This window comes from Anguilla rostrata, chromosome 2 (genome assembly GCF_018555375.3).
Source record: "Anguilla rostrata isolate EN2019 chromosome 2, ASM1855537v3, whole genome shotgun sequence".
In the NCBI taxonomy this organism is placed as follows: domain Eukaryota; kingdom Metazoa; phylum Chordata; class Actinopteri; order Anguilliformes; family Anguillidae; genus Anguilla; species Anguilla rostrata.
Window position 1 is genome coordinate 1,969,858 of NC_057934.1, and position 27,477 is coordinate 1,997,334.

The window sequence follows — 27,477 nt, forward strand, 5'->3', positions numbered from 1 at the left end:
GCGCTACAGTTCCGCGGCAGGCTGGCGGTGAGAAGCTGATCTGTGCCGCCCGGTCCGTTCAAAGTTCAACCGTCCTCTGGAAGTAGGGCGCGAGTTATGAGGGCCTATCCCGGTGTTTCTCCTGCGTGGTGCTCGTATATTTATCTTTTTTAAGTTTGGGATTATGCGTGTTGGGGATTTCACGTCTTTGATGTGTCCCCCCCCCCTCCCCCCCGCCCCCCAGCTCCACCAACAGACAACAGTCTTGCTGTGAAACTTTACCCAGGCAAAGACTCCAGAGGAACACCACGCAGCGAAACGCACGGTGTGAATTTAACCAGTCCGAGAGAGATCAAATGCATTCTGTCAGAGTGAAGTTTTTTACTGTGTACTGATCTCTACACGCTACTTTGAATATCACTATGCCAGCGGCTGCTTGAGCTTCTTCTGTCCTGTGTCTGATAAGTGTAGCTGACCGTACTAATGCAGCAGCTGTTATTTTGGGAACTGTGACTGTTTAAGACTCTATTGTGAAGTGCGTTTGAACAGTCAACGCATCCAATGGATCATTTATTAATACGCAAAGTGATATTCTCTATTAATTACTGCACTATAATAAAAATGACAAAGGTTATTCCCTCAATGCTCTATCTATATTTGTCCCAGTTTATTGTTTTTTTTTTTCCAGTACCAAATCTCTGCCCAAGGAATTATTTCCAGTCCAGGATGTGTTATATTTTATTTTTCTTCTCTCCAGTGGCGTTTTGCAATTCGTTTTTAGAAAGGGAGGAATTGTGACGCTGTATTGGCCACACTACCAGCGCTCTCTTCTAAATTCGCATTTTTCCTACTTCACTTCCACGTCACCGCGACTTTCTTTGCCTGCATGAAGCCACGAAAAGATAACTTTGTGTCTTTTTCCATCAGTTCATCATTTCATTATTGATGGTGGAGTGCTACGTTGGTTTGAAAAAAAAAAAAAGAAAGAATAAGAAATTGCCTTGTAAATGTACCGCTGTCGGATTTTCCAAAGGGATGTGCTATCGGGAGCGTGGGTCTCACACGGGCCTAATTGGCAGGGTTTTTAAAGTAGCATATGTAGCATCCGGTGGGAAGCCATCTGACACGGCCTCTCGCTGCTAGCCTCCTGCGTTAGCCTCCATATGTGCGGACCAGAAGGCTCGTGTGCGCTGCCGTCCTTCAGCCCGCCGATGGCGGCACCGGCGCCGTGCGCTTACAGGAGTCCCCGGCTGGTCCCTTTCATCTCCGAGCGACGCTCTCCTACCTGGCGCAGGTGAACCGCGAGAAGCTGCGAGCTCGCCAGCCAGCTGCTCTTCTCGTGCGCTCATGTCATCAGCATGCCTTGGTCTTCTCGGACATTTAAGGTTACTTAAGGTTCACGCTAGAACTTTGCGTCTAGACTCTTAATTAAAACAGAACAAATCTTTTCATTCATTTATTTATTTATATTTGAAGCTTGACGCAGCTGTGATGTCGTGCATAACAAGGCGTGTCACCGGGGCTGGTTTAATGCGATTCGGCAGCAGATGTACATCTGTTCGTGCGCCACTGCTATCGTGCTGTTAGCCCGTTTCGCAAAGTCACTGCTCGAGCGTAATGTCACGACTCCACAGCTCTGCGGCTACGCGGCGTCCCGAAACCGCGGTCTCAATTCAGCCGTCAGACAGAAGGGGGGAATCGGTGATGTGAGCGCAAAAATAAATAAATAAATAAACAAACAAACGTGAGTGCTGACTCAGAGATGTTCGTGCTAAACAAATGAGGATGTCATATTGTTTATTCAGCCGAAGTGCCGGGTGATGTTACTTTGCTGAATATGCTCTGGCTTCTCAGTCTCCTCGTCGGTTCTAAGTAGGGCATCAGCACTGACTGGCTGAATGTGATCATTAGGGTTGCGGTGGATAAGATTGTTGAAACCTCGGGATTTTAAAACAGCGCAGTCCGTGAGAGCTTGCAGCAGACATTACCTGGTGGCCTCTGAACTCCATAAAGCACCTGAGTATCGTGTACTGAAACACGCGCATGTGTGTAAAAGCAAACACAAACCTGCACATAAATCTACTTATAATTGTTTCTTTAAAGTTCCTATTACTCCTTGAGCTAGAAAGTAGAAGTGGAATAACAGATTATCCCATCTTGTGTAACAGCCACAACTTCTCTTCAGCCCCAAAAGTGCAAGAAATCCCAAATTTCTACAGAACCCTAAGATCAAAAAGTAAATGGACTGCATGGTCTGTACTCGCGTACAGTGCAGCTGCATGAACATTCAGAATTTCAGATGAATTCAGACACCCCCTGTTCGGTTGACCCACTTTTTAAATCTCTTGCACTTTTAACACTGGAGTTGCCGTTTGCCACATAACTGTGGATCAGCTTCGTGATTTTAAATTGTGAAGTGTTTCATCAGTGTTTATGCACTGCTTCTGTTCTGCCATCACTATTTCACCATAGGGTACTATTTCAAACTGCTGAAAGTGTGCAGTAATTATGATTATTATTATGGTATTAGTGTTATTATTATTAGTATTAGTAGTAGTAGTAATAATAATAGCATCCCCCCCTTTGTGCTCTATGATTTGTGAGTAGGTTTTTTGCGCTAGCCGTTAGCTTGCAGGGTCAGTGGTGGATCTATCTGCCCTTCTCAGTGGAGTTCAGTCAGGGAGCTCATCAGCTGCTGGTGGCACCGGGAGCGTTTGTCAGTCCCCCCACATACCCCGCCCTCCCCCCAACCCCCCCCAGCCGTGACCGCCCCGGTCACTTTGGACTCTCGCTGGGTGCTTAATCGCAGCGCTGTGCCTCGGTTTGGGAAATGAATGCCAGATGAGATGGCCCGGGCCAACTCCCTCGACGGATTCTCCACTTCGCTAAAAACAAAAGAAGAAGAAGAAGAAGAAGAAGAAGAAAAAAAGCCCAAAACAAATGAAAGGCTTTTGAGCGACTGCAGCGTGAGATTTTGTGGTGATTCCCAGCTGACTGGCCTCTGCTTTTATTCACGCGCTGCTCTCGAAACGCCGCGGAGTCGCGTCTGAAGAGGCGCGTTACAGGGTGCCAGTGAAACCCAAACGGGAGTGCACCCCAATACCTGGTGCTTCAGCTGGCTAGCAGCTTGCCAGCCGCACCACAAATGTTATTACGCGGGCTTATCATGCTAAACTGGCAAAATGCACTGATCATACAGTACACGGTGCGGCCCATGGTATTGCTTTATGGAGCTCTGAAAGCTGATGTCCTGCTGTCTTTTCAGTGTTCAAATCCAACACCTCACGCTGACATTTACATCCTTAAAGAAAAGAAAAATCCACCGTATTGTATTGCTGAAATTGGCCACACACAGGCTTCACTGTTGAAAAAGCAGGTCAGAAAAATTGTAAACGAAAAGGTACGGTAATTGTGCAGTTCCATGGTGTCGTGATAACTGAGGCACTGGCAAATTCTGTGTTGTAAAATGGCTGACATGATTCTTTGCCCTGTGTTACAGGTGATTCTCATGCTGACCAAGCTGTATGACTTCAACCTGGGCAGCGTCACAGAGAGCTCTCTATGGAGGTAAGACTACCGTTTTACTGCAAAAATAATAATAATGAGAGAGAGAGAGAGAGAGAGAGAGGGAGAGAGAGAGACATTGACAGAGAGACAGACGGACAGAGAGAGAGAGGGAGAGAGAGAGACATAGATAGAGAGACAGACGGACAGAGAGAGAGAGAGAGAGCGAGAGAGAGAGAATCAGGACAATACTGCACATCCTTAGAGTCTTCTTTTAAAAAATCTTTTTTTTTTTACCTCTGAGCTCCTCTGCGGTTTTATTCATGAAAGTTTTACTTTCAGCACCTTATTGCTCAAATTAACAGTTGCTTGAAACCAGCACACTGTACAGAATGCCCAAATGTGCGTTTGGCAAAATCATAATGTGCGTCTCTGCATAAATGTTCTCTAATACCCAGCGCGGTGAATCACTTAACTTTTGAGTTTTTCTCAGCACAGATTCACTGCATTTTAATGCTAGAACAGCCAAGCAAAACAACCTCATTTTTCATTTTAAATCACTCTGCATGCGTTAAACAAACATGCTTCTCAGTCCATTTCTTTCTCTTCACGTGTACAGTAACTCTCAACATGCTGCTTTGAGCCCCGCATTTACGACTGGCGATCAGCAACCCCGTTACAAAGCTTTTCCTCGTCCAATCCAAAGAGCGCTATAATGTTAATGACACTGGCATACCCTGGAGTGGTCCAATCAAACTGTTATTCCTGACAACTAATTTTGTTTTTTTTTTTTCCGGTGAGCACTGGCCGTATAAATAAACTGCATTTTAGGAAATATCACCACATCATTTGTAATAAAATGTATATCCTGATAGATTTTTGTACCGTAAAAAACATTTATACTACCCTCTCCAGCAGTGGACCTGGAGTCAGAGAGCAGCCGGATCAATGGTCGGGTAGTTTTTATTATTTCGCTTTTCATTAGACGCGATTGGTTTATTGTTTCTCCCAGTCCTTCGCAAAGTCACTTTCTGCTGAGGTGCACAGGCCGTCGCCTTGAATGAACTGGGAATTTGTCGGCACCACAAGAAAATGCCCACGGCAACAGTGCGTGCGTGCGGCATCACGTTAAACGGATGTGTCCTAAATGCACGATACCGCATGCTATCGCGTCCCAGACGTGTGGCCTCAGTCAGCATCACGCCGTGTTGAGGTCGAGTCCCTTTGACCGTCGAGTCTTTACGAGCGTTGTGTAAAACAGGGGGGAAGTATCAATCCGCGAGTTTGATTGGAGTTTTCAGAACTTTAGAGGTGAAAGCTTTGACTTGTTTTTTTTTTTCCGCCGTTGTTTTTGGAACGCCCTGGCTGCTTCCCCCGGCGCTCTGGGTGAGAGCGCCCCCCTGTGGTTAGGCCCGCGGCCGCCACAAGCAGCCGTTACTCACGGGGGCTCGTAAGTCAAACCAGCTGTTGTCATGGTCCCCAGTCACCTTGCCTTGCCCGACCGAAATCGGGTTAGCATTCAAGTCACCGTCGCACCGAGAGAAAATCTCCAAGGACTGGGTTTCACAAATTCTCCTTCTCTTATTAGAATAGGCCATAAAAGCCTGGATTCGTGCTATCATCTGAGGCTTCAACCGTCGTAAACACAGCTGCAGAATTTCAAGCGAGTGCAAATAAGGACTGTCGCTACAGGAGACGGGGGCTACAGGTAGCGGAGCTGCAGTGATGTTACCTTGTTCAAGGCTGTCTCCAACGTACAGTCCGTTTGCCGCCATTGGAAATGACAGCAATTTAAAAAAAAATGTATTTGACATAATGAATACTATTGGAATAAATTACAAACAATTATGCAAATTTCATGTTATTCCAAATGTTCCTTTGCATGGAATTGTGTCTGGAAAATCTTGACAATACAATAATGCAATTAGTCCTAATAAATTGTGCAGTAAACACATAACTTTCACAAATCGATATGAGCAGATTAAAAACAAAAAATGTATTGAATAATAAACATCCCATTGAGCCAAATGATCCATAAAAATAAATAAAAAATTCACATTACTCTATACTACTTGACACTGTGTGAGGCGAGACCAGTACTACATTTCTGTCATTAAATTGAAAATAATGAAATAAATAAATGGTCGCAGCGTGAAGCATCTGTCACTGACACGCGTGAGCAGAAGTGCCGCGGTGCTCCGGGCTCCCACACGCACGGAGGTCAGGGTCGTCGCCGCGTGGCTCGTCCTGATTGATGTTCTCATATCCATATGCTCTTCAGTAAATGTTTATAGCGTCCGAGGCAGCTTTAATGTCGATGTCATCTCCGTACCCTTTAGCGGATTTAGTAACTGGACGGCCTTGGAATTAAATTCCGTCGGATGAACTACGGTGGCCCAGATGGAATGTTTTTTAATAATAAAGTGAACGTGTGTATATGTGTGTCATGCCCTTTCGTTTTACTTGGGAGAGGTTAAATGTCAAAAAAAAAAAAAGTAAATACATTGCACACATATTCACCCTTGGCTCGAGTCAGTACTTGTTGGAAGCACATTTGGCAGCAATTGTACCTTTGAATCTGTTTGAGAATTCTGTACCAACGTTTCACGGTGGAAAGCTGCAATTTTCAGCCATTCTTCTTGTGTAAGCTCAGTCAAGTTGCTGGTGGATCGTTTATTGACAGCAATTTTCAGCAATCTGGCCCCAGATTTTCTCTCGGATTGAAGTGCTGGACGTTGAATGGGCCACACAAGAGCACTGACTTCCTGTTATTAAGCCAGTCCCAATGCAGCTTGGGACTTTGGATGTTTACTTCCTGCTGAAAGGTATATTTTCATCCCAGTTTTATGTCTTCTCTAGACTGAAGTCTCCTCCCTGTGGGATGTGCCCGACTTTGATCCATTGATTTTTTTTTTTTTCCCATCAATCCTGAACAGGTTCCAGAAAGTAGGAGGAGAGTTGACTGGGTGCTGTGTTTTTCCCCCCGAACCGTCAGTTTTTTCTTGCTTGATGCTCTCAGACAAGACATCGTTCAACATTCAATTGTATATCTTTAATGATGCAGTATCCAGTTTTGCCCCATAGATACAGTACCTTAGGATGGCCAGTAAAAGCGGGTTTAATACAAACTAGAAAGAATATTAAACTCCTTTGCTTATTCTCTTAAATTAGCTGAGGGGCAAAACTGAAATAAGTTGTGTAATTCAGGAATATGAATCCCCATTTAAAAGCGTCATGGTTACAAGCTCTGAAACAAGGCACAGTTTGTGTGTGTGCGTGTGCGTGTGCGTGCATGTGCATTCATGCGTAGTGTGTTCATTATATTGTTGTATATGAATCACAGTTGATATTCTATTTCAGTATTTTCGTGTTTATATTGATAGGCTCTTTAAAAAAAAAAAGCTCCATTCCATAGAGCAGAATATTGTATCGTGAATCTGGTTAAAAATCTGTCTTATTAATGTTCCTGCTATTTGTGGTTTATTTGGTCAACTGTTTTATTCAGAGAATTTGTGCTAATTTAATTATATAAATGGTATTTCAATTAACCCTGTTATTAAGTTGAAATGTTATGGTGGCTTTTATGTTTGGGGTAAAATTGACCCCAACCGTTTAAACAAAATTATTGCTATAGAAAAAATGTTATACTTTGTGTGTCGCCTTCTCAATGTCTCCCGAATGGCTAGCCATTACAGGACTTTTGAAAACACAGCGTTATGTCTATTGCATGTTTACCAGCTAATCCCAAAAGAAGAAATGAACACCACACAATTAAGCTCCATAATTTTATTACCAACCTTCAAGTCTTCATCAGGGAATCTGAAGCCGAAATGTTGGTAATAAAATTACAGAGCTTGGGGAGTGCGCGATGTTCATTTCTTCTTTCAGTATAATCACTACAATCACCAGCACCTTATTTAAAATTACAGTGTGCGTTTATTTTGCTTCTTTTCTTACCAAATGAGGGAAAAGTCATACAGTATCAAGATGATAAAATATTTTTTCTGTTACAGTTCAAATTGAACAATATTTCACTTTTGGATGTCCACTGGAGAATGTTACTTTGACTTCCTTTTTAATTTGCGCAAGTTTCTGAGTAGGAATGAAAAGACTTTTTTTTTTTGTGTAACATTTAAACAAAACAGCTGTGTTGGTTTATTTTTTGTTGTTCTCCTTTTGAATTAAAGCCCGGGCCCTGTTAGTCGTGTCCTCTGACAGTTGCAGTCCCAAATTGAAGCCCTTTGATATGCTTTTCGCCTTAATGACATACGAGGTGTAAACACAGAGAGAACAGCAGCATTTCGCCGGTCTCCTGTATCAGCCTGCCCCCCTGGATCATTTCCCTTCCTGCTGTAAATAGCTTTTTTGGACGGATTAAGAGTTGGCTAACCACTAATTCGGAAAAAATAAATAAATAAAACAAAAAACATTTGAGACCGTGTTGTGCTTTTTTATGATGTGTGTATACATACAATAGCGTCCAACTGAGAACACTAGTGGGAGAACATTAATAAGCAGCCAACTTCAAGGTAATCCCCAGGATTCTCCCAGCTCCAGGCGTCTGTGACTTGCTTTTGTATTTTTGTTTATATCCTTTTATGGCAAAAGAGGGGTAAAAGCACGAATGCGCTGTACTGCTGTTTCATTAGCTCTGAAGCTGATTTAGAGCTGTTTTTTTGGCATTTAAATCACTGTATGTATTCATCTTTGGATTTACTTACTCTTTATCTTACAGACAGACAACTAAAGAGAAGCACAATGAATACTACACAATTAGTCTGACTCGTGTGACTTTAAGACAGGCTTTTGACAAATTAAATCACATCCCTCCCATGTTTTGGTTCAGTTCACAAATGCAGAATACCATATTCTAGTACTATTTATGTGGTATATCACATCAAAATGCATTTGTTCTTTTCTCATTATAACATACAGTTTTCAGTGTGGTGCACTATGCGCATGTTACAGAACTCAAATTATTATATTTCAGCTCAGCAACTACAAATCATCCATCCATCCATCCATTATCTATACCCGCTTATCCTGGGCAGGATCGCGGGGGATGCTGGAGCCTATCCCAGCATGCATTGGGCGAGAGGCAGGAATACACCCTGGTCAGGCTGCCATTCTCTCACAGGGTAGACAACAAATCTGATGTATCTTTTTATTCATTCATTTATTTTACATTTTATGCATTTTGATTTAAAATGATGGACTTGGAACACCCAGAATGCACTGCTTCATTCACTGCAGCCCTGTGAACACCTGGGGGCGCTCTTCAGCTCTCGTATTTAGCATATGATTCTCACCGCCTGCCGGTCTCCCACAGCGGCTGGAAGTTAAGACTGATCCCTAAATCCGGGATTTAGCTGTTCCTGCCAGCCCTTAATGAGAAATAAGGCCAAAGCCAACCAAATATAACCGCCCCAGAACCAACCCCCAAAATCACCAAACGCATGCTTTCAGTCAACACTGCTTGGCACACTGACAGGTTATAATGGGTCTCACCCGTGAGGCTCCCTCTCATTGGCCTGGCGCTGTCTGTCTGGTACAGGCTGAGTCTCTTTGTATCAGTGGTCATATAGATCAAATTTCGACAGTGACATGGTTCAATACGCTTCCTCTCTGCTGAACTTTTATCAATGGTTATCTTTTTAATGTGCATATTCATGTACACTCAATATATATTTGTGTGTCATATCAATACAAAGGTTTGAACTGGTTGAACAGACTTTCCCAGTCCTTTTCCTGAAGATCTACTGTCCGGTAGGTTTTCATTTCAACCCTAAATTAAATAAATTATCACATCTGATTCTATGAATTATCAGCTTAATAAGAACTCTAGCTGATGAATGAGGTGTGCTTTGTCAGGGTTGGAGTGAAAGCCTACAGGATGGTAGATCTCCAGGAACAGGGTTGGGCAGCCCTGCTCTAGCTGTTGAATGAGGTGTGCTTTGTTAAAATTTGGAGTGAAAGCCTACAGGATGGTAGATCTCCAGGAACAGGGTTGGGCAGCCCTTGGCTACAGTTTGTGTGTACAGCATGTTATAGCTTTATCTGAAAATGTGTCATTGCAAAACATCTGACAGCCTGCGTATACATTTTTGTCATGTGTCATAATCTAGACATTTTTAGGACAAATCAATCTCACTGTTGGAATTTGTGACATGAACCAGATAATAAAAAATAAAAATAAAAAACAACAAATACCTCACAGTAATATGAGCCAGATTCTCTTAAAAAAAGACTCAAATGCATTTACCTGGCTGCTGGTTGATAAAAAAGAGCACAAGCAGAATGTTTATCATCAGCAAGGGTTGTCACACCCAAGAGAACAGATACCCATGCCCAGCTGGAAAGCCTTTTATGCAAAGCAGTTTCACAGAGCAGTGCTGGGCTTCAGTGTTGTTTAGCCTGTAATCAGTATGGACATCACATTTCTGTGAAACATCAGCTGTGGCTTTCATGGAATTTTCCCTGAGTGTTGCGCTGATGTTCCTCTGCTTACAGTGCTGTAGCTGACTTTGTCTGACATTTCCACGTTTATTTCTGCACCGCGAGTCCACACTTTTCCCCAATAGACTGCAATTTAAAAAAAAATAGCAGTGTTAAAATCCAAAATACAAAACACTATAAAGCAATATGTATTGATCAAGAACGAGACCTTGTGTTTCTGTTAGAAATCTTTATTAGTCGGCTGGCCATGGGAACACAAGCAGGCTATGAGGTGCAGTTTGGCTCTATATGGTTCGAAAGGAGACTTTACTGTACATTCATTTCTCCTGGGGAGGGGTGGGTGGAGGGGGGGAAGGGGGGGGGGGCTTGCTTTTGGTGTCTGCAGCATTATTGTTGAAAAATCTCCCCCAACTATGATGTGTCAAATCCACACGTTGTGGAGAATAATCTAGAGGATTTGTGTTTGTTCTCGCCAAATGTGGTTCTTTTACATTTAAAAAAAATTACCTTTTCACACTGGCTAAACAGTACAGTGAAGAGCAATAGAGTGTTGCTCTTATAAATCGTGTGCTGTTTCATATGGACTAAGATATTTATATTTTATTTTATATGAATACTTTACACATGCATGCGGTTTTTTTTTCCCATTTAACTGACCTTTTTTTTTTTGAATCGCACAAGATCCTCAGTGACAAAACTGCAGCTCCAGCCAGCAGTAAACGCGCCTGGCGAGCGCGTTAGAGCTCGGGCATAAATGTCAGCGTTTCAGACCATTTGGTGTTCTGCGCGCGGAGTCGGACTGCATGCCAATGCGGCGCGTCGAACTCCCGACGGCTCGTAGCGTCTTCCGTTTTTAGCAAACGCAGTTTTAAACCCGGTATTGAAACCCCGGTGTTTGACGCCGCGTCTTAACACGCAACTAATTTCATCAGAAAAGGCACCGTGACAACCGGTAAACCGCTCGACCCACAAAATGGCTGACAGGTCTGCTGAGTGGCCTAAATGAAGTTATGAAATGCCTCCGTGCGCTTTATTTCTCCTCAAAAGAAAAAAGAGAGAAGAAAAAAAAGCAACAGTGAGCTCGCTTACCCTTTTCTCTCCTCCTCCAGGGGTTGCGGCCATTTTCCAGCCCAAAATTAGTTAAGAAAGTGACAACAAACTGGCCCGGACTCATTTTTTCCTGCCTCTCTCCCCTCAACTTATCTGCTTAGACCTTTAAAATTGCGCGGAGCGAGCTCATCGTGGGGTTTTCTTTCAGCTCAGAACTATGTCAGAGCAGCAGCATATTTTTCATGTTATGCGAGTTATAGCCTGTGATGTATGAAGTGCTTAAAAGGGCACGATCTGTATGTCAGCATCCTGTTACACTCTGGATCGTCCCTGCCCCTGTCTGTTTATGACACAGTTCGGGGGCTTTAAAACGAGGCCTGCTTGTGCTCGGTCTGCGGAACGTACGGGTTTGTGTCAGGCTTCTGAGATTCCGTTAATCGGGTGTTGCCGCTTTGCGCTCGCTCGAAAGACACGATCGCTGGGGGAACCCTGTAACGAGGAATACGCATGTTCTCTACTTCACATCTGAGAAGAAGCGCTTGGGAGCTCTTTCATATCTATCTATCTATCTATCTATCTATCTATCTATCTATCTATCTGTCTATCTAATGGTTATTTATTTTACATATTTTTGTCATTCTTTCTAAGTGGTGAAGTGTTTCAGATGTACATAAATTCTGAATCTCGTGATTGACGTCGTGGCACGTAGGATTCAGATCTTACAGTTGCCGGCCTTTAAGTTGTGCTAAAATTCGCTCACGTGCGTTGAGCTGCATGGTGACACAGGTGTGGTCATTTTCACATGCATAATGGTGCAATCTTCAAAATATGTATTTGTCGCAATGAACAAATACTACTATAGCAGTCTCAGGTGGATTAGCGCATTGTGAAATAAGCAATCACGTTGCGAAACACCTGCTTTTTCTATTTGCGGACTGACCTGGATGGGGGCACTAGGCAAATGAATAGATGATAATATCAGGTGCGCTTCTAAAACACGATTCATTACTCCCCAATCTGGCGTTCACCAGAGGTCCCTGCTGAAGATGATTATTTTCTGCTAACACCACTGAAACAGCCATATAGGAGGAACAAAGTCTGTGTCTGGTACTGGAACCTGTGGGTATAAATGCGTGGTGGTTGTGCACTAGCTGTTTTCCGTGCGTTCTGAAATACACACGCACACACGCTTGCAGAATAGACTCAGAATAAGGCTACACCAACACCGCACCAAGCAGCAGGCGTTCATATTGGCAGCTTGTAGTAATGCTGTCATGAGTAAACATAAGCTTAATCATTAGCATACGGCCTGGATATTAATTATGATTAACCGCTTTTCTTTTTTTAAATGACTAGTTTTATTTCAGTGTATTTCAGTGGAGAAATAGAGGAAAGAATGGCATCTGTGGCGACTACCTTGACAGGGAACCAAAGCACACTGAAGCCAGGTGTGTATGAAGGTTAGGAGAAGATTTCCTCATCAGTTTCAAGGACACGTCAGCAGAAGATGAACAGTTGGGAGAATAGGTACTGTAGAGCCTCAGGTTGGTGAATGTGCTGCTGGTTCAGGCCTTGTAGCAGTATGACATTTTAGCTTTTTCTGGCTGAAAGTATATATCAATCCGTAACAAAAATGTTAGTTTGAAAAAAAACTAAACAAAACAAAACAAAAAAATCTTCCAAGGCACAGCATTGAGCCACAGACACCTGATGTTATCGGTTTTTAAGCCTTCATTTTATATTAAAGGACAGAAACACAAACAAACAGACAAAAAACTAAATTCCTTTGACTTCACAGTTTCAGAGTCATCAAACTTCTGCTCTGTCAATGAATATCACCTTCGAAACATGGAACAGCAGTGTGGGCATATACACAGACCTGGATCAAATGTTTATTTCAGATTCTCTAAAGGGGTGGTTCAGTAGTTTGATGCTATTATGTACACAGAGAAACACACTTGAAGTAACAGCTTGTACAAGGACTTTTCGGCTCCAGAGGTTGTATGTGTGTACAGGTCCTCGATTATTCCATGAAGGAATGAATTTCAATATTATTTTCAGTTGGAACTATTTCCTCAGGCGCATGCAACCTGAGCCCGCTGCTAGGGAACAGTGGTGATACACCCTACATTAATATTACTACACTGGTCCAGGGGAGTGAAGAGCTTGCGCTTCTTCAAAACTGAGCAAAAGAAAAACATTTCTGGAAAAATTTAAAAACTGATATTTATGTTCAATTTTAAGGGAATTTTGAGGGAATTATATAAAATTAATTTGTAATGTGTAGCCTCTAGAAACATCACATCATCCAGATGGCAATCTGTATGAACAGTAATCTTATTTTATGAACGTGTTTTGTTGAAGTTTCAGCTGTACTGTAGTTAGATTGAACATATCGCCGCTTATGCAACTAGCCATATGATAACGTAGTGCTAATCTTTTCAAATGTGAATATATCTAACATCTGACTGGTTACTGCTGTCCAGTATAGATGGAGCACTCTAAAGACAGAATCAGCATTCAATCTGTGTCTTTTCAAATGGGATCAGGCTGGACTTACAGAATGAGACCAACTGGGAATAATCCTCGGCATTTGTATCTTGGTGAGAAGCCTATTTTATCCACAAGGTTAGATGCAGTTATAGTTTAAAAAGAGAGGTCTTTAGTCAAGGCGGAAATATGAAAAAAAAGATTGAATTTAGTGAATAAAGATGGAATATGGATGGATCACGTATTCTGTATTCGACTGATTCTATATTTCTAATGAATTTGCATTTTATGAAACTTTACCTGTGACCTATGTACACATAATGTGCCAGATTGGATTCATACAAAAGTAAAAACCAATATCAATTTAAATGATTTAATTGAAACTGCATACCATAAAATTTCATTTAAAAAAATGAATGAAGCAAAACAAGAACTTGTCCTTATTAATTTCAATGAATTTAAATAATGCCAGGCAATCACCACAGCACACACACATACACACAATACACGCACACACACACACACACACACACACACACTGCTGGAGGTGTATCAGAGACTTTGCCCTTGAACAACTGTTCTATACCTTCTATAGTTTCCCTGACTCCAGATCCGTTTCTATGGGAACATGTGAGGCTCAGAGTAACACTAAAAGTAAATCATGGAGCATTAAATCCTGGAGGCCCATGATGGGCTATAAGGGGCTGATCAATAGCGAGATGATGTCATTGTCCCGTGGTCCGTGTGTCGACGACCTCCTTTTTGACGAATGTTACGGCTGTAATTCGGTTCAGATAATTCGGGGGTTCAGACGCCGGTCTCATATTTCACTACCAGAGCTGGCATCTCACAATAAATTTCAGAGGAGAGAAAATGAAAAATGCGCCTGCCCTTCTGGCCTCGCTTTTCTGTGTCGAAGTGGCCACTTTCGCTCCCCAACTCGGCGATAAGAAGAGTGTTCTTAAAATGGACAATTACGCAGGATTTTTGAAAATGATGTATCCTTTGTGTCTCTAATATGAGTCAATCTTCCGGCACAAAAGAAATGCCACCTATTACGGTGTGTGCTTGTGCCTGCTTCCTCTTTTTCCCCTTTTCCCTCTGCTTCCTCCAGCTGGCCTGAAACTGGCAGTGGAGATTTACTGCAGAACTACAGATCTTTTTTTTTTTTTTTTTTTTAACTCAACACGAATTTCACATCAGTGCACAGAGCACTCCATATTAAACTTTCATGGTACGCTCAGACCCAAATGAGTAGACGGTGTAAAACACTGCTACTGACCTGGGTAGAACAACAGTACAGCTAATGCAAACGTGTTTTCCATTTGTGAGCTGGACAGAGATATTGCACATACAGTGAGTGGCCCCCGCAGCACAAGCAAGGACCCCACTGCTTTCAAATGTGCTTTTCCCTCACTGATTATTCTTTAAACAAGTCATTTCATCGAGTTTTCTTCATCGATGCACACCTGTCTCTTTATTTAGCGTAGGCAGGAACTGTTTAAAGATAAATAAATAAAGCCCCACAAAGTGACCAGACCCTTTAATTTTAATCTGAAAGAGAGCATCCCCAGTGACACAGCATGTCCATCTCTGGGGCAGTGGCGTTTGTTTGGTTATGAGGGATGATGCCCCCTACTGGCCTACCGGCACCACTTCAAGCAGCAATTCATATTAACCAAGCCCATGCCTGCTAGGTTTCAGCAGATGATTGGCAGTTTGTTTTAGGTTTTCAAACATTAAGCTCATGCCTGCTAAGTTTCAGCTACGTAGCTTCAAACTGCCAGAGGTGATTGACAGTTCTTATGTTCTCAAACATTTTCCTGTCCATTGTGTGAGTTTAGCGATTGTGGTTAGTGCCTGTGCTTCCATTTTATGCTCGTGAGATAACATTGTAAGTGATTTCATACTTGTTATGTGGACTGAAAAAACTAAAGTAATTTTCAGACAGTGAAATTGTGTTTACCCGTTGGTTGCTCTTCCCATTTTTTAAACTAGAGGTTTGATTTTTAAGGCAACTCCCAAGAGACAACTGTAGATCAAGCACCGCAAATGTCAAATGGTGTAATTTGCCTTCTAATTTATTTGTAGCTAAAATCTGTGGAGAAACCGATGATTACTGGAGAAACTCAAATTTCTGCATCTCATTTGTGAGGGATTGTGGTCTCCATGGCAACAACCCGCGAATAGAATTAAACTCAGTGGGATTCCCGGGCGGCCCAGAATGCCGTCTATCGGAGTAGGGCGTTCATTTTGGACGACTCATCTCAACACCTTGTCTCAGCCGAGCCGGCTACATCAGGTGCTCTGTGTTCCACACGTCACCATTAATCAGTCATTTCCGCGCTTCTGACGAAAGTTTGAAAGCTGCACTTAAGAGGCTAGACTCACAGGTGGGGATTTCCTGGCTACGGACCAAGAACATTTGTTAGAAAGCTCACATAACATTACATAACTACAACCTAAACAGGAAATAAGGAAATGACTAGAAAAATGGCCCTGATTGTGCATAGAATAAACTGACAGATGTGTCACCAAAGTGTTTGATCAAATAACGGTTCATCTGACTGCTGTAATGCACTTTGTGATAGTCAGTTGTCTTCGTACTCGTGCCTGGTCTTTAGATTCATCCTACGTTAGGAACACCACTCCACAGTTTGTAAATCACTTGATAGTGTCTCATGGATGCTTACCGTGTAATTCCTCTCTGAATTTATGGAGATTATTTCCAATACAAACAATTTTTGCAACGAGAGAAATTGTCTCTGGAAGAGAAAAATATGGCAATATCTGCCTAAATATATTTGTGCTTGTTGTTGCATGAAAGAAATGATGAAAGTGTTGCCTTTTAGAATCTAAAGTCTTATCCATTGCAATAATCTAATGTCCTGAAGTAATTCGACAGTCATAACTGTTTACGTTATTTATCTGTGCGTATATAAAGACACGACAACCTAAGAATACGTAATGGAGAGAAGCCCTTTGTATCTCAGACTTGTCATTTACCTTCAGTAATTTACTTATCGCTTTCAACACAAGCACATTATGGAGTCGTTAGCCTACGGATTTTATATTATCATCAATTTCAGGCAGGTTCAAGAATTGGGTTTGCACGCACAAACCATCTGGGCACCTTGAACTATATATTTACTGCATATAAATTGGAAGAGACATGAAAATTATTCAAGACAATAGCTCTCCGTTCAGAGTTCCAGCTGCCTGTCAGCGTTTTAGTTTTATCTTAAAAAGATAATGAGCAGCGGACTTTGTGAACGCCTTTCCCAAGGAGGAGAACAAATTGATAACGGCAGTTGAAATGGCCTTGCTAACTGCAGGGGATTGGGATCCTTAAATAGGTCCAGCGTAAAAACCACTCGCACAATATTTGGAGAGATCAATGGCGTGCAACCCAGTGCAGCTATTAGCCGGAGTTGTACCAGATCCTGAATTGAATGGACCCCCACATGCTTGCTGTGATACAAGGGCAGGTTCTGTGTGTCTGTTTTGTGTAGAACATGGATGTCAGACTCCAGTCCTCGAGGGGCTGGAGGATCTGCTGGATGAGGTGCGTTTTCAGCACCACTGTTTCGTTTAAGCCATTGATTGGTGAAGGGATACAGTATACACACACACACACACACACTCATTCTCACTCTCACTGGCTTTAATTGGCTGCCAGTTAAAGGGAAACCACAAATACCTGCAGGCACTGCAGTCCTCCAGGGGTTTGAGTGTACCCCCCCCCAAACAAAGCCCCCCCCCAGCTTTAGAAGGTGCTCCAGTGTTGAAAGGTGGATCGCTGGAGCCGTGTACGGTGGCCTGTCGGTTACGAGCGCGGAAGGCAAAGGGAAGAGGGGGGGGGGGGAAGAAAGTCAGCATTTCCATTTTGTGTGGGGCGAGCGGAGAACAGAGGCCTGTTGTTTTGAAAGGTCACGCGCTGGGTGAGGCGAGCCAGCGGGCAGCGGGCAGTGGGCAGTGGGCAATGGGCAGCGGGCACCGGGCAGCGGGCGGACTGAAGGGTGCCGGGGCGGGCCTCAGACCCGTGATTCGGCCGCTTCAAGTGCACCAGAAGGCGGGAGAAATGAGAGCAGCAACCGCCACAAGTAGCAGTCCCCACGCTGTCCGATTGCAGTCCAAGGCACTTCACAGGGACGGGCTTTAAAAAGAGAGTGTTATAAAGGGAAAAAAAGAAGAAAAAATAAAACGATTTCATTGAGAGGGGGAATGAAAAAAAAAAGCGGAGAGAGTACAGTTGGACCCGAGTAAAGGTTTTTATTGGGCGTCTGCTTCAGACGGCTCGTTTAACGGCTCTGTCCTGGGCGCCGCTGTAGTGAGGGATTCTGGGATTGCGCGGCGCGTTTTGGCGGGAAGAGCAGGTGTAGCGCGGCGTGGAGGACTGCGGGGAGCGCGCAGGCTGGCGCTGCCGTGGCGACCGCGGCGACCGTGGCAACCGCGCTCTGGTTCTGCCGCGTACTTACCGCCAGGCCACGTCCCGCCAGGAGTGCTCCGCCCGCCAAAGCACCTCTGCCGTGCGCCCGGGTCGTGTGTGCCCGCTGTCGCCGTCGGGCGTCCTCTGCCGTGGACGCTGGGATAGCCGCGGCCGGCTGTGGAACTGGGAGAGGCGGATATCAATTTCCTGCCAATACCCGTCAGCCACAGAGTCCCACCTACCAGGCCTCCCTCCCCCCACCTCCCCACCCCCCACCACTCCCCCCCATCCCACTCCCACCCTGCTCCTCCCACTTCCTCCCCACTCCCCCCCCCCCCACTCCCGATCTGTCTCAAGCCTAACCCTGCCCACACTGCCAGTTGCTGCTTGTGAGTGGCCCACCCTCTCCACCACTACCCTGCTAGTGCTGATGCTGTAACTGTTAGGAGGCCCCCAGTGTGCATTAGGAGTATCATGGCCCCCCCGGTGCCTTTATAATGCCTGTGTGTGTGTGTATGTGTGTGTGTGTGAGCCGTGACGCTGTGGAGTTTCTGCCTGACTGAACCCCTGTGCGCTGAAGCCTGCCTGTCTGTCTGCCGCTCGATCCACCTGTAGGCCCCGTTAATGGGATGAGTGGCAGCAGTGAGCCGGGTCACTGGGGAGGGAGCGGCTACACTTTAATGAGAGGGGTACAACACCTGCTCTCTGACTAATGGCCTGAAATCTGCCAAAGTAAACAAACGATGGGCCAGGATCCTGTTCAGTTCTTTCATTTGAATAGCAATTAAATGTAGTTTTCATTCATTCATTCATTCATTCATTCATTCATTCATTCATTTATCCTTTCATTCATTCACTCATTTATTAATTCATCCATTCATTTACACAGCCCAGCAATACAGTATGAATATGGCTTCAGCAATCACCTAAAAAGAGTTTGTTCAAGATTAGCCTTGTGATGGGGGTGGGGTAGGGTAGGGGGGAGAACTTGTGGCTGTTCATAAGTCAAAGATAAGGACAAAATGTTGATTGAATCATTGCCTGAATGTCCATTTGTCTTTATCAGTCTTGGTGTAATATTGTTATTAGAAACGTACTTGGTAGTGGAAATTGTGAAAGACTTTGCACACAAATCTCTCTTTAGATTCCTTTGATGCTAATTTCCAGTGACATAGCAATTGATTTTACAATGTAAGACGTTAAAGGGATAAGTGTAGAGCAAGCAAACTCCTTTCAGCAATGAGACTTGGTGAAATGCAACAAGTTAACACACCAAAAACGTTCAGCGCTGAAATTTTGAAACAATGTCGTCGGTAGCTATTCGGTTTCTGATTAGATGTCCAAACGTATAATGTCATAATATAATACACAGATCAGACTGGATCCGTGAGAAATAGAATGAAATTTGTTGTTTGCTGGATTTCTTCCAAGCTAGTATATTTGTGTTTGTGTTTAGTGCTTGAGTGAAAGAGAGTTTGATTAGGGTTATTTTAACTTTTTTGTTGTTGTTGTTGTCATATTTGGACTGAAATCATGGCTCAATACTTAGTTGGCAATTAACCAAAAATAATGATATTTTATCCATTTAGCATACGCTTTTATGCAGACTGACTTATACAGGTTACTTAATAAAAAAATAATAAAATCCATTTATACATTTACTGAAGCAACGTAGGTTAACTGTCTTCCTCACTAGCTGTGCCTCATCTTGGAATCAAACCTGCAACATTGGAGTTGTAAGACCAAGTTCATGACTGTTACGCTGCTCTGTAACAGTTAGGACAGACGGCATCACCACTTTCCCTGTTCAGGAGACTCAGACTGAGACCGAGCGGGAAGCTTGTTAGCCTAGCCTGGCGCTTTGGGGCTTCGGCTGATTGGGTCTAAAATCGCACGGAGGAATTTGTCTGTTCTATGTGATAGCGGAACGTTCGTTTATTTTCTGTGCCTCTTCTGACAGTGTAGAATGTTGTGAGGGTAACGGATTTCCAGAATGAAGACCGGGGGACATGGTCAGGTTTTGGGTGAAGGTCAGCGTTCTCGTAGCGAACACTGAACTCATTAAATCACATAAGGAATGTCAGCTTCTGAAGGAGAATGCAGACAGACGGACAGATGATTCATGGTTTGTTTATAAGTCCTTAGGGCCAGTGCTGGTCCCATTCTGTCCCTAACCTGGCACTTACATAAATATACAGCAATTTATTGACATGAAATGTTATCAAGATTAGACGGGATAGTATAACACTTCACAGTATATGGGCAAAATAGGCTAAATATAGCCACTTTCAGACATTGTTATATTTCAGATATTGTGTGTGTGTGTGTGTGGGGGGGGGGGGGGGGGTCTATATTCGATAATACATTGCTATGAAATATGTCTTCCAAAAACTCCACATATTTACTATATTGTGCGGTATATTGCATTTCTGTGAGGGGATCTCATGCCTGTGTTAGTGCTTGTTTTTTCAAAATGGTCGCCTGCCGTCTGTAAATCTAAATGTGTCTGGTCTCATTGTGTTTCAGGTCAACGGACTACGGAACGACGTACGAGAAGCTTAACGAGAAAGTGGGAGCCAAAACGGTCCTGAGCTACTTGTACGTCAGCCCCAACAACAAGAGAAAGGTAAGCCGTAAACGTGTCTATCCGATGGATTTTCTTCCAAGTGTGATTACGACGGCTATTTATAGCAGAATCGGCCATTTCTGCATTCTATGGTTTTTCACCGGAGCACCTGACGATATGAGGTCTGGTGACTTACTGCCCAGCTCTCTTCCAGCCATACTGTGAAATATCAGGGATGTGAGCGGGGAGGCATTAAATGAACGACAAACCATCGCGTTGAATAATCTCACGCCCGGCGAGTCGGTAGAATGTGGGGACGGCGCTCTCGTCGTTAACGGCAACAGTCCCAGACTGTTTTTTAACACGAAACCCTGTGAAATATAGACTGCGTGGAAGGGGCTCCATAAATCCCGGTGTTTTAAATCAGAGGGAGGCGAAAGGTCGGTATTTTTGCGATCGTTCTGTTCCGCTCCGCGAGGACGAACGCTCCGTCGGCGTGATCACCAGGCTCTGAACTCTTCCCCCCCCTCCGTCCCTCTCATCCATCCTCCCTCCGAAACTCTGCTCTCCGTGATAATGGAGCTAATTACAGATTAATCGCCAATTAATTAGGACTTCCAGCGCACATATGGCACCGCTTAGCGCCTCTTCTGCAGGTGCGAAAGGCGCTCTCTGTCCCCCCCCGTCCTCCGGTAAGCACCTGGCGACCTGGAGCCCCGTGCTAGTCCTTTCGCTGCGCGGTGAAAGGTTTGATGACATCATGGCCTGTTTCGGCCGTTGGAAGTGCGTAATAACCTTGGCGCTCCTGGGAACGGGACAACGGGGGTTTTGTGTGACATTTCTTGTTTGTTCCTGTCGTCTCCACGATGCTTTTGAGAGGAAAAATGTCACCGACTCATAGAGCGTGCTTTATGGACAGGAATGTTTCCTTGAAGAAAACTTCTCACAGGGTGCAGAGGTGATGTATATCAAAGCAACTAAGTCCAGAAAATACTAACGCAGTACGCTTTTAACCAGCAGAACCGTTTTATTCTCCTCTCAAACCTTTTGCCAAAACTACTTTATAGCTGAAACACATTTTAGGATAAGGTACAGACACTTCCTGTTCATTGGAATGACCCAATCGCTCCAGTTATTGAGTGGGTTAGCGTGATAGGAAAGGGGCACATTAATCATAATTTTCTTTGATGCGCAAATAAAGAAAATGTGAAAATGAGTTAAATCCGATGTCGGCTTCCTTTCCTGCAAGGGTTTGACTGTCGTGTGTCAAGTTCACCTTCTGATGAATCGCTGCGGTAACTTTCTGTGTGTGTGTGAGTGTGTGTGTGCGTGCGTGTCCGTGCGCGTGTATGTGTGTGTGTGTAAGCGCCTTAGATTCCACTTTGTTTTCAACAACTGTGCAGGTGGGCGGCTTATCAATTTAGCCATTTGCGAAATCTCACTTATGTTTCCAAACACTTTCGATTGCCCTTTATGTTTTTCATGAGAGGCGCGAGCTCGCACTCGCGAGTGTGAATTACCGTTTCATGTCCTCCAAACCCGGAGAAGCGCTTTGCAGAGACACTCGATGGTCCTCTCGCGTGTGGCGTGGACGAGAACGCCGTGTGTGGAAGTTGGAACGCAACGAGGACTGTTGGAGGGCTGTACTCAATTAAAGGGCTGTAGCTGCAAATGGATATATAAAAGTTATCGGTTGAAAGGCTTTCATTTGACTTTGAGATGAGTCCTCAATATCATGAGCTATTCTCGTAACTGAGATAAACCAGTTATTTTATTGGGCAGTTCTGGGGGTGGGGAGGGGTGGGGGAGGGAGGTCAGATTTTCATGGTGGCAGTAGTGGCTAAATTTCACGCTATCGGTCGATTTTAGGATTTGTTCTCAACGTACGAATAAGATTTATGAATTCCAGCTGTAATTGCATTATGTTAATTGGCCGTCCTATGAAAACTGAAGCTTTAAAAAAAATCATAATTCACAAACAGTATCCTTTTGAGATAACTGAGAGGAGGAAGCCTGCCCAGCAACAGGGCTGATCTGTGAGGGTTTCTGCTGTCTGTCGAATGCGGGAGCGTAAGGTGTTGCGTGGATAAAGGCTGCAGCTTTAGTTGTGGTTCTGTGCGGCTAACAGTAAAAAACAATTTTTAAAAAAGAAAGTGACTCATATCCAGCCGTTGCTGTGCGTCTGTGTGAAGCTGGAATGAGCTGACCGCTGCGGCTCTCTGAAGAGAATCAGAAAGGCGCCGATTTCTGATCGCACAGGAACGGGACCCCAGTCCCGCCCACAGTCTGGCAGGAGGAGTACCTGCCGTCCCAACAAGGTATTTCATCCTGATTTAATACATCGGATCCGTCCCCCCCCCCCCCCAGTACTGCTCAGTTTCACCATACATCAAAGGGAAATTAAGTGCCAATACTGAATTTAAAGGGGGGGGCGAATTGCATTGATAAATTCTTTATCATTTAATGCACCCTAATGCATGGGAGTTATCAACCTGGGGGGGGGGGGGGGGGCTGGCGCCCCTCTGTAATGAGTGGCGGACTGTGGGCTGGGGGCCCCTGGCTCACGGTGATTTACGGTGAGTCTGTTCTAACCGTGTAACCAGACGCAGAGCCCTGGAGGTGAAATGGAAGTTCGCCCGCTGACATTTTTGGGCTGGCTGCCCTTTTTTTTTTTTTTTCATCGGCCTGCCCGCAACTTGACTCGTCAGAAGCGCCGGGGAGCACACGGGACGCGGGAGGGGGGGTGGGGGACGGGGGGTAGATTTCGGAGAGGAGAGGAGAAAACAAAGTCAAGGCGAATCAGAAGCACCTTGTGCAGGATGCATGCGCTGGTAACGCGATGGAAATGATCAAGCTAGTGCTGCGGGGTGGAGAGTGAGGTGGGGGGGGGGCGGGGAGGGGAGGGGAGGGGGCGGGGGGGCAGAACATCTGTCAGTCCTCAGGCGCAGTCTGAAAATGTCTGAATCGCTCAATGAGGGAGGGGGTGAAGTCAACAGGAAGCAAACGGACGTGTGTGAGTGATCCAAATACATACGGCCAGATCACTTTTTGTTCCCTGTACATATTTTTATATAGTGTATTTTATATGACATAATTGTTTTTCTTCATTTGCATTAGAATAGTGCTCTGTGTCTGTCTCTGCAGTGACCTCTGTTCGGCAGAGTGGGTTTCCCTTCTTTGGGATACGAGTAAGTGTAATTAGCAGTCATGTGTGGCCCGGCTCACGGCCATGTCTGAGGAATTAGCGAACAATGTGGACTCACTGGTGTGAGAAATGCCTGGCAGCGTTCACACAGCTTCCGATAAGAGCGCTGGAGCTGGATTCTGCTACAAATGGCTCAAAGCACTGCCGTACTAGAGGGTACTGCATGGAGCCTCGAAACAAGGCCAGCTGCTCAGCGTGGTAGGGTGTGTGAGTGTGTGTGTGTGTGTGTGTGGTGTGTGCGAAGTGTGGTGGGTTGTGTGTGAGGTTGTGATGTGTGTGCGATGTCGTAGTGTGTGTTCGGTTCCTGTGCACCTGCATTTCTGCTAAATAAATAGATAAATAGATAACAGCACAAAGCAGTGGCCCTGATCCTGCATTTGTATCATATACATGTTCATCTCCCAGCTTGTTAAATTTCACAGCCTGCCACTAGCATTCAGGGAAGAGACCTTTGCATGCGGCTCCCAAGTCTATCGCTGACATTTACCAGCCTCTTATGAAGACTTCCCTCCTCCGCTGCCGAGCCCTGTCCCCGTTTGACTGACCTTTAGCCTATGGCTTCAATTAAGCTCTCTTTCCCCCTTTACACGTTAGCTGTGGCGCTAACTCCGCCAAATCTGTTTTTTCTTTTCTTTTTTCTTTCTTTTTTTTTGCTTACGCACTAGCGAAAAGGGTGTGTTTCCAAGGGTTCAGAGCTAACAGCGAGCTAGCCTGGCCTGATCTTTAGCGAGTGCTGCATTGTGTTCCCTTTTTCTGGAACCCACAAAGAGAATCGCAGATGAGCCCGTGAAGTGCATTAGGCGCAAAAAAAAAAAAAAAAACGCGTCTGGGCTGGGAGCCTGCTCATGAAACATTTAATATCTGTTTCTTTATCATTTTTGAGTCCGTGTCAGAGGGACTGTGCTCTCTTAAAAGGGACGACAAAATGCTTCATCAGTGATGGAACTCTTGCAAAAGAATAAAAAAAAAAGCATTCAATTAATTTTTCATGGGGATTTAATGTAACCAGCTGTTAATTATTCCAAATGCCGTCGTCTTTTTTTATTTTTTTTCGCTAGGAAATACAGAATGCAGCCCCGCAGCACTGTACTACTCATCAGCTGTCAGTTTTCTTTCAAGGAATGCAGTTTATGCGCAATATGTTCGTCTGAAGCCACGTGTCGACGTGGGTTAGCCCATGTCAAAGTGCCGAGCTGCCCATGTTTGATATGATAAAAAAGGGACGTTCATTAGGCTCAGTGTATATACCACAAAGTGGGGAGGGGGCGTGGGGGGTGGGGGGGTGTTCGGCGAGTTCCGCATACAAGCTGTCATGCACAGAAGCTGAAATGGCCGTTGGAGAACATTTCGAATCGGTTGAATGAATCCGTATTATGAGGGAAAATGTATGGACGTTAATCAATAGGCCTATGGTGCCATATGGTGCAGTCATGGGGCGTATTGTGTGGTATTTAGCTGAACCAGTAGATGGTAGCTGATTTTTTTCTGGACTTTTGACTTCTTGTTAAACCTAATCCATCTTGAATTTTAGAGATTCATATTTATTCATTTGTGAGCGGTTTATGTTTATTTCGCACTTGCAGTGTTGGCCGAGATGCACTTGGGGGCGCTCTTGAACGCAGTGTCACAAGTTCAGGTCATTGCTTTTAAAATATGCAGAGTGGATTCACATTAACGTATTTTACATACAGGCATAAAGTTAGATGCTTACTGAAGCAAACTGGGTTGTGCACTCTGGTCAAGAGTAGGTCAGAGGTGCCACTACGTGTGATATGTGACTCCTTACCCACTGCAGCACACAACGACCCTTCCATTACAAAAGCCTGCAGACTTTCAGAGAGCGAAAGTAAGCCTTCACTGCAAACACACGGGGCCATCGGGACGTGGAGCGATGCTTCTCCGTTTTGCTGGCCTGCTGGAGCGTAAACTATCCGTTAAATGTCTTTTCCCCGCTCTTTGCTTACTGAATGTATGGTATCTGTTTTTTTTTAATCTCTCGAAAAGCTGATTAGCGTGTTTGTAGATTATTGTCTGTCGCCTCAAGTCATTTATTCTAATATAAATATTCGCTCACGGATTTTCGTCGTGAATTATTTTTGGTCAAACTCCACTGGTTCCAATGACATTCCGAGCACCCATCCATATTAATTTGCAGTAAACAGCAATGCACAACACTTATCTGCTTTGAGAAACAGCAAATACAGCAAATAGCCTGATGTCATTTCAAAAGATATAAAACTGGGTACCTTGCAGTGTGTGCTTTTCAATGCAGAGCTGTGCAGTACAGTGTGATGTATTCATGTTAAATATTGCATTTTCATATTATTGTCAGTTTCAATCATAATCTTTTGTTCTTTTCCAAATCCTTGGCCGTGCACACACATACTCTATAGATATAAATTGGTAATAATATTGAGAAGAAGCACTTATTCATGGTGTAATGTAAGGACAGCGTCCAGTTCAGCCACTTTTTCTCAATTCCAACGTGTAGCCCGATTAGTATTCGTCTGCCGAAAGCGTTTTCTATAAAGGTCAAATCAAAACACAGACCTCCAAAAACAAAACTACACCTTTAGTAAATCAAACATTTTAAAGAGGAAAGTCAAAGTAAGCAGTAAAAATCGAGCATCTGATTCATACTACCAAGCCTACTAAAACATAAAAAGAACTTTAACAAAATATTATTTGAGTTGAATTCATATTATTTTATTCCCAAGCTTAACCCTCCTGCTGTCCTCTGGGTGAAAAATGACCCTGTCCTAAATTTAACAGCAGTGAAAACACTTGAATGTTTTTTCAGCATGAAATGTGATTCCTTTTTCTAGAGTGATGACAATTAGGGAAAGTTCAACATTGCCCTTTTTATATTATTATAGACCAGTAAACCATCAGGGTACAAAGATATTTTTTTAACCCTGCTGCTATGAAATCAGAAGTCTTAATCTAAGTTAAACTCCATACATCTATTACAGGAAAAAATATTTTAAAAAATAAAAAAATCAATTATGATATGTTTTGCAGTCAAAAGAGTGGTGGACTAAAGAAATACAGTCTCTCTGGATGGTGAAGACAGAAAGCAGTTATTCACCAATTTATTGATGAGTGACAGGTTGTTTCTACATGAAATTGATTGATTTAGGGTTCAGAATCTGACGAAGGGGCTTTGTCCCAGGGGACCCAGCGAGGGTGGGCCATTTTTGACCGGGGCAGGCCCTGTGGGCACGGGGGTGCATGTGAAATATGAAGACAACCCGACGGTTAAATCTGACAACATTTGGGGACAGGCCCTGGCGTTATGGTAGGTATGTTCATTTCAGTTCAGTTCAAGGCATGGTGATAAGCCCCCTGCCCCCTGCTAACCTGCTTCTGCGTTAGCAAGTCAGTGCCCCCCCAGCCTCAGGGGAGACCCCCCCCCATGGCTGCTCATATGGGCACGCCCCTGCTAAATCTGCGCATGGATCCGCCTTCAAACTAGCCATCCCCGGGACACGTTTTGGGCTCGTTCAGGTGGACTGCGTGCTAACTATGAGGGGGTGTTGTGCAGCTAGCACGGTTCCCAGCTTTCCGACTGTGCGTTATGACTGTGTCTGGTGACTCACTGACAGTTTTATTCTGTCGCTAGCCTTCACCCTCTATAAAAAGAGTTCTATTTTATTATCTTTATACAAATGTGTCCTCCAGAAACGCATCTTCTCCAAGTGCAATGTCCATGCCAGCATGTTTCTGACCTTTTAGAGCATAAAACACTGGTATGAAAGGTGACTTAGAGTGTAAAGTCGTGTTTCAAATGCCAGCAAA

At 44.1% G+C, this 27,477-nt stretch overlaps 1 protein-coding gene across 3 annotated transcripts in view; it reads left to right on the plus strand.

Moving 5' to 3' along the window:
• LOC135243331 (VPS10 domain-containing receptor SorCS1) overlaps positions 1 to 27,477 on the plus strand; it is a 179,566-nt gene that overhangs the window by 100,670 nt on the left and 51,419 nt on the right. For all 3 annotated transcript variants that reach the window (XR_010326612.1, XM_064315090.1, XM_064315081.1), the window contains 2 exons: positions 3,479 to 3,546; positions 20,435 to 20,534. Coding sequence is in view for 2 of the 3 variants with exons in the window: in XM_064315081.1 (XP_064171151.1) it covers positions 3,479 to 3,546; positions 20,435 to 20,534 (168 nt within the window). In the remaining variant the exon portion in view is untranslated. The remainder of the gene's footprint in view (positions 1 to 3,478; positions 3,547 to 20,434; positions 20,535 to 27,477) is intronic.